The sequence below is a fragment of the Pygoscelis adeliae genome, unplaced genomic scaffold (genome assembly GCF_000699105.1).
Source record: "Pygoscelis adeliae isolate BGI_AS28 unplaced genomic scaffold, ASM69910v1 Scaffold399, whole genome shotgun sequence".
Classification (NCBI taxonomy): domain Eukaryota; kingdom Metazoa; phylum Chordata; class Aves; order Sphenisciformes; family Spheniscidae; genus Pygoscelis; species Pygoscelis adeliae.
Genome location: NW_008825609.1, coordinates 1,634,611 through 1,642,243, shown reverse-complemented (window position 1 = coordinate 1,642,243; position 7,633 = coordinate 1,634,611). Strand labels below are relative to the sequence as shown.

Here is a 7,633-nt window from a genome sequence, read left to right as displayed (position 1 = left end):
CCTCTGTCTCTCTCTCCTCTCCCTTTTATCTCTCCCTTGTTTTGGCCACTGGTCCCTGATGCAGCTGTTCCATCATATGGGCCGTACGGTAGGTACAGCATGCTCTGTGTGTTTGTCTCTGTTTGGTTTTTAACTGGGATGCTGTTGTGTCCTGATTCCCAGCCTGCCTACTGCCTGCTCTGTCGCTTGTTCCCCCTTCCTTGTAGGTCTGTAACTCGACTGCCTCACACAGCTGCTTTAGGGTTGTCTGGATCATAAGTTGTAAAACAGCCCGTGGGCAGTGGCATAACACCTAGCTTTAGAGCGTTTCTGTCAGGAGTGTGTGAATCTCTCTCCAAAGAGTTGCACAGGCTCTCAAAGGAGCCGGTTTGCTCTCTCACCCCAGCCTCCCTTCACTTTCATAATTGCCACAGATTATCAGCATGCTTTGGTCGTTTGGGGAGCTCATCCCCAGGACTGAGCAGAGCCAGAAGCCCACGCTGGAGATGGGACCTAGAAGCCATGAGAAATGGCAGCTCCTAGAAGGACACAGAGCCTTCCTCTGTGCCCAGCACTTGGGTGGGACAATCTCCAACTGTTGCTTCCTTCATGGTATCGCTGTGACACCCTCCACCCGTGGGGTGGTTCTGCCTCTAGTACTGCCTGTTGCCCTTCTTTCCCTCCTTTGTGCTGCTTTCCACTTTTATGAACTCTTTCCTGTGGGCACTTCAATACCGCCTATCAGTCTAACTTCCAGAGAGTGGGAATGGCAAATGCCATTTGTCCTATATTTTTACAATTTCCTTAGTTTTTGTCTTCCGAAACACTTTACAGGAGCACCTCCCTACCTGACTGTCTTCGTTGCACACCCAAGCCAGCACAGGTAGTGTGTAGTGGAGGTTGTTGCTGTGGGTATGTCCCATTCTCATGGCATGTCCCTCATTTGGTGCTGAGGTGGATTCACTTGGCTAGCAGTGGCTGGATTTAGGAGCACTACTGGTAAAACTTGACACCATTTGTGTGGCATTTCCTCAGCAGCTGCTTAAGGAAGTCTGTAAAGTAACTTCTGCAGGATCTAGGAGTGCATGTTCCCTGTTCTCCTTACCTTCATGTAAAGGGGTGTGGGGGAAGGCAGCAGTATTCTTCACTTGTCCCTCCCCGTCTTACCCCAACAGGTCGCTGTGCTCCCATGAAGAGCATCTCCAGCAGCCTCAAGGAGACCATGAACCCCCATGACATTGTCCAAGATGCGATCCACAATTTCTCCCCAGCCTACCAGCAGTACACCCAGCAGTCAACGCTGGAGCATGGTCCACCCTGGCGCAACGGCAGTCATGTTATCTCACGCTCCCACAGCTGCTCGGGTGCCCGTGACAACGAGAAGACACTCTTGCTGAGCTCCGATGATGAATTCTAGGAGGGGAAACTGCCAGCACAGGCTGCAATTTTCCTTCTTCTGTTGTTTTTTATTTTTTTAATTTATTGAAGCAGAAACACGCAAGTCATATCACTTCCTAGAGAGTGCAGATTGCAGAAGTGGGCACTTCCCATTAGCTTTTGTGGGTACGGACACAGTGAGCAGTGTGGAGGTGGGGGAATGGTCAGGACTCCATTCTCGAGCCCATTCCTTACAGCAGTGATCGACTGGAGTTAGTTGAAGCAAAGTTCCAGGGTTTGGGGCTCTGGCCTCCCACACCTGCCCGGCTTGGTGTGGAGCATGACTGGCCAGAGCCTGGAGTTGTGGCCAAAAATGTTTTTGTTTTTTTTCCAACTGGACAACCCAACTGCTATGTATTCCTCTTCCTGAATGGCTGATGTAGGCACAGTTTTCTCCCCCAGCTCCCTGGTACTAACACCTCTGTGATCCTTGGGAAATGGGATTAGGATGCAGTGATAAGCATTCCTGAGGACCAGACCAGAGACTGGTGTCTCTATAGCCACTGTCTCAAATGCTTGGTAAGGAACATCTGCCCCCACCCTCCTAAGCACCTGGTTCTGCAGTCCTGTACTTGAGTGAGCGAGAGGGAAAAGGACAGGACTTTCTTCCTCTGCTCCCTGCATCCCCCCTGCTCCCCATCAAAGCTGATGCTTGTTGAAGCTCAGCAGGGATGGAATTACTGTCTCACAAGGGCGGGGTTTTCTAATCACCAGGTGTCCAAGCTTCCTATCTCCCCTGTGTTCCTGTGGCAAGAAGCTTCCCTGGAGCATGTCTCCTGCTAACAAGACTGAGGACTGGCCATAAAGGGTGGTGGAAGTTTGTAGAGCTCTGGCCCTTTCATCCCCCTTTGGGAAAGGAAGATACGTAAACACTAAAAGGTTTTTTCTTCTTGTTTCCTGTCCCCCACCGACATAGCTGTCCCTCTTAAAGGTGTGGATTGCACCAGGTAGCTGCCAGAGCAGGTCCTGGTCTCTCACAGGTAGCTCTCCCCATGCTTGTCATCACTGACTTCCCCTGTGAGCTGCACAGGTTTTGCCCTTAGGCTGGAGTGTTCAGGAAGGGATGTTGCACACTCCTTCCTTGCTTTTTATCTCCATAGCTGTTCTGGGCCAAGCTGGAGCAGACTTGAAACCTGACATGACCTGGATGGTTAAAATTGTCCCTCTTAGCTTCCCAGGCAGCAGTTGCTGCTGCTGCACCCTTCACAGGCCCTGCAGCAAATGCGATGCTATCAAGGGTGGAGCCAGCATCCACAGGAGTGGGAAAAGAAGCTTCCCCTTGCTTTTGTTGGGTTTTGGATTGGCCCCTAGGTATTTAGTGGAGCCAAAATAAAAACAATCCCTCTGTAGATCTATTCAGGGACCAGGAAATGCCTCTTGCTTGCTTAAAATTGTCTGGGGGAGGAGGGGGGAGCACACTCAAGTGCCATAGATCAGAAACCCCTACCCCCAAGCAGGATGGAAAATGGAGAGGTTGGAGCAAGCCGCTGTGTTCTTCTTGGCTGTAGTTTCTCTGTTCCTCTCCCGCTTGATGCCTGCCCTGCCATCAGCAGACCTGCGCATTTCCAGATTGCCCCTCATCGCTCTGCTAGGAGAACTGGGGTCTGGTTTACTGCCTGGAGTTTACCTTTCCTCTTGTATCCTAATCTGTGTACTTGCTCATTCACTTTGTTGGAAGTGACTGTGAGTGAAGAGCACCTCATTTCATCAGCACCCCTGCCAGAAGCTGGTGGTCAGGAGCCAGGGGGAAAAGGGCTTGAAGAGAGACGGGTTTGCTCCCTGCTGTGAGGGTAAGATGGGGGAAGGCATAAGGACAGTGTCTCCTTCCATACTCGCCACTCTGAGGGAGCTGGAGGCAGGGTCCGTGGATCCAGCAGCTTCTCTGCTGCTGGATTTCCCCATTTGCACACAGCCTGCGATGCCACGCAGTTAGTTACTGCTTTTCCTAAATCTGTTGCTGCTTAAATGGACATGCAAACGCTAGCTGCCAGGCTTTGAGTGGGCTTGGTGTAAAACTCCTTTTCCTCATGCCATAAGCTGCCTGGAAAGCAGGGCTGAAGATTGAATGGGCTTTCCTTCCATCTTCCATGGCTTTGATTAATAGTCCTTTAGCATGAGGTATTTATTTTAAACTTCCCTTCTCTCTTAGGAAAGTGGGGCATGGGGATTGATCCCTTCCTCCCCTTTCCTTGCATTTGCAGGCCTTGATAATGTCCCAATGTCACTTAATTGGTGACTGTCCCCAGTCCTTGTTGGGTGGCCGAGATCTGAAATCTCTGGGATTGCCCTGCTGAAGGTGGTCCAGGCTTGGGGAAGCATTTTTTAAAAATTATTTTGAAATGTGTGCTGCATATATATGCTGTGCAGAGGATCTGGATATTCTCAAAGCTTCCTGTATGTAGTGGTTTAAAGTGTAACCCTTTTGCACTAGCTGCCTTTGGAGAAGCCTGGTGAAGAACTAGCACCCAAACAACAGCCAGCTGCCATGTGTTATAATTTTATATACATATGTATTTTTTAACACCACACAAAATAATCTCTGAGCTTCCTGCTCTCCTTCACAATGGGCAAATGCCAGAGCAAGGACTGGCTCTGAAGCTGCTCTGGCTTGGAGGAACAAATATCTTGTAAGACCCAGAGCTTGAGACCAAGGAGGCCAAGGCATCTGTGGTCTTGCAGGTCTGCTCTCGGTAGCCCAGGGCCCCAACAAACATGTTGGTTCCAGGAGTAGGCCCTTGGAGCTGCTCTCCCTCAGGACTTTCCCCTCTCCTTCCTTCCTTCCTTCCTTCTTTCCTTTTTGTTTACCATGTAACATACCCATGGGATTTGTTTATTATTTTTCCATATAGAGTAGTTCTTTGTATATAAACGACTGAAAAAAAAAAAATGTATGATAAATAAGACAGAGTCACCTAGTTTTGTACCTATTGTGTTTAACTGATGTGAGCTCAGCGACAAGCTGCTCTCTCTATTTTGGTCTTTGTGACGTTATACTCTGCAGAAATGAGCAACTATGATGACAAATAAAAATATAGAGATAATATAGATTGTACTTAAGCTGCCTCTGTGTGGTGCTGTCTGGGTGACTTCTCTGAACTGATTTTGAGTTTTTGCTCGTTGCAGGGGCTGAGGCTTAGTGGGTCAGTATGTCTTGTCCTCCTGTTCCTCTTCTGGTGAGGAAAGCTTCACACCGTCTGTGCACGCAGGAGCTGGTGGAGAAGCAGCAGCCTGGGGCTGACACATCACTGATGGCCCCAGGCAGGAGTGAAACCCATTTGGCAAAAACCTCGAGTAGAGATGAGTCCTGATCATGGGTGTTCAGTGTGAAGCACCTGTAGGAGAAGGGGGACTGCTTTCTGTGACATGGGCCCCAGCAAGCAGCAGCTCTGGCCTTTTCTTCTGTGAGGGGTGGTGGTGGGGCTGGGGCAGTTTGCAGTGGCAAAAGGGAACGTGAATGTAAAACCCAGAACCACCACGTGAGCACTGGGCGTTAGGGGAACATGCTCATTGCTTCTACCTCGGCTCTGAGGAAGGGTGGCTTTTCCCCAGGGAGGAGGTTTGGCTTCACCTCCACGTAAGGCGCCTGCCATACTTCCTTCCCCTTCTCCTGCCACCCACAGACACAAGCTCCCTGCTTTCCTCCTCACTGTTCCCGAGTCAGGCAGTGAGGTCGCTTGGCAGGGAAGTTTTTGGGTACAGCTGCCCTGATTGCACCTGCCTCTTGCCCTGCATCAGGTCTGAGGGAGTTTTTCTAGTGAAAAGCATTATCTTTCCTAGGAAAAGCTGATTCATCACAGCTGAACTGCTCCTGAAAGCAAGCACTTTGGGGGCTGATGTTCAGCATTAAGCTTGCTTACTAAGCCCCTTTTCTTCCAGAGACTATAAATCTGTGTTTGTTCTAAAAAGTCATGAGCTGTCCCTCATCCCATCTTTTTTGGACACATTCTTGAACATGTCCTGCAGCAAAGCTAGAGGGAGCTAGAAGACCTGGTCTCACTGAGACACAGCTCTGTCCTGAAGTTCAGGAATGACCAAACACACTCTCGCTGTGGAAAAAAAAGAACTTGCTTTATTTGTAAAGTCTACAAAATACAGAGGAGTCAGGTAAGACACATACTGTAAGTCAGAAAATAAATAAGTATTTTTTTGCTCTATATAAGTATAAGATAAAATGTGATTTGCATATATAAAATATAAAGTACAGCTCTGTACCAACATCCTGGCTGTGCCGAGAGGCGGAATGGCAAAGAGGACGTGAAAATAACTTACATTCGTGCAATAAATAAACCCAAGAGGAGTTGGGGTGGGGGGATGCTAACCACAGTGCCCCCTCCACGAGCATCAGGCACCTCTGTCCGGGGAGGGATGGAGGCTGCAGCCGAGGGCGGCTGGCGTGGCAATATCCAGGCAGGGGCAGAATGGGGGGGGGGATCACCTACAGCAGACAATGCCAAGGGTCTGCCTCCTGTTACCTCCCCCTTGCTGCCTGTATTTAGCAAACCCAACTCTTCTCCAGCATTTCAGCCTGCTGAAGAGCTGGTTGTCCCACACCAGTATCCAAGCTGGAGGAAAAACAAAGGGAGGAGCCTACCTGCCTGCCAGGCAGCTCCCAGGAGCAGGGATGCTCTCCACCCCTGCTTCCCACCTCCTGCACCTCCACCTCTCTCTCTGCCTCCACAGCTCTGGCTCTTGGGGGCCAGGAGCACCTTTCCACAGGCTTTGTAGGTGGTGGGGCGCCAGGGAGCACTTGGTGGGTCTGTACAAGCCAGCCTGTGCTGAGCAAAACAGCGTTTATCTCTGCTACAGCTGCCTCCGCTTCCTTCCTGCCGGTGCCGCTGCCTTTTAGAGACACCCGGCCGGCCAGGCTGAGCGTCCCATAGGCAGGAAGAGGTGTGAAGGATGTGCGTGATGGAGAGACAGAAAACAGCACCACTGCTTCTCCCCTTTGCGTACGACAGCCTGGGCTGACCCGCTCACGTCCCCCAGCTCTCCCCTGCTCGAGGGTCCCTTCTCCGTCACCAGCCACAGGCTGCCACGGCACTTTCCCATCCTGCTCACCCTTACCAGGCACCAACCTGCAGCCACTTTCTCTCCCCCTCTGACCTGCCATCTTCCCTCGCCATCTCCATCCCCAGAGGCTCCAGCCATGCTGCCACCTCCCTCCCTGCTCCAGCCATGGTCCAAGTTGCAGGGCTGATGCCAACCCCCCCTCTCAGTCGTATCCCTTCTGCCCCTTGCTGCAAAACTTCTCTCCCCATTTCCCTCCCTGGCACATGCTCCTGGGAGCGTCTGGCCCACACTCAGCTCTCCTGTGCCCTCCCCTCAAAAAAGAGGCACCTGGTGTTTTCCTGCCAGCTTGGAGCCATCAGATGCTTCCCCACTGCTGCCTGCGCAGGCTCACCCTCTCCTGCCTGCACCCCCCAGGGTGAGGGGTGCCCAGCCAGGGGGGCTGCAGCAGAGGACAGGGCTGGGTCAAAGGGGAGGAGGTTGTGGGGGCCACCGGTGGGGTCCTGTCCTCCACCCCAGCCCCCACACTGCAGCAGCTCTCCCTACACAGAGGAGCTGGAGGTCAAGGGATGGGAGAAGGAGGATTTCAGGCACAGGTCCTGGTGGGAAGGAGGTCAGGGAGGGTACGGGAGGGGATTCATGGGGGAAGGTGCCCCGGGGGGCCCATGCCCCGCCGGGGGACAGAGGCCGACACTAGGAATAGGCGGCCTGGTTGGCACCGGACTTGACGATGGTGATGACGCTGGCAGTGGCCACCTTGGCGGGGGGCCCGTGGGCGGCCACGGTGCGGGCAAAACCCTGCAGGGCCTCGTACTTGCCGCGGAGGGTGTCGAGCTCCAGGCGCATGGCGGCATTCTCCCGGGCCAGCTTGTCCACTTCCCACTCCAGCTCCATCTTCTGCTTCTGCAGCTCTTCCTTCTGGCAGACGCGCTTCACCCGGCAGCTGGCGGCGTAACCCCGGTTCTTCAGCGTCCGCCGGCGCTGCTTCAGCCTCGCCACCTCCTCCTTGGAGAGGCCCCGCAGGTGGTGGTTGAGCTCCCGCACTGACAGCCCCATCAGCTCCTCGTCTGACAGCAGCGGTGTGTTCTCCCCCAGCTCCCGCTTCACCTGCCAGAGAGAGAGGCGGTCGCCTGAGCCCCCCGAAACCAGCCCCCTGCCCCCAACCCCTCAGTCCCCCCGGCGCTCTCCTTCAGGGCCTTGTGGAGAGCCC

The 7,633-nt window shown here is 53.0% G+C and overlaps 2 protein-coding genes across 2 annotated transcripts in view; one reads left to right on the top strand and one right to left on the bottom strand.

Moving 5' to 3' along the window:
* Window positions 1-4,468, top strand: part of TMEM184B (transmembrane protein 184B) — an 18,976-nt gene extending 14,508 nt beyond the window's left edge. The window contains exons 9-10 of the mRNA XM_009332646.1: window positions 65-88; window positions 1,155-4,468. Of these exons, the coding sequence (XP_009330921.1) occupies window positions 65-88; window positions 1,155-1,396 (266 nt within the window). The 3' untranslated portion in view covers window positions 1,397-4,468. The remainder of the gene's footprint in view (window positions 1-64; window positions 89-1,154) is intronic.
* A 997-nt stretch (window positions 4,469-5,465) lies between these two features.
* The window catches only part of MAFF (v-maf avian musculoaponeurotic fibrosarcoma oncogene homolog F), a 2,271-nt gene continuing 103 nt past the window's right edge, over window positions 5,466-7,633 (bottom strand). Inside the window, exon 2 of the mRNA XM_009332645.1 lies at window positions 5,466-7,530. Coding sequence (XP_009330920.1) covers window positions 7,117-7,530 — 414 coding nt within the window. The 3' untranslated portion in view covers window positions 5,466-7,116. The remainder of the gene's footprint in view (window positions 7,531-7,633) is intronic.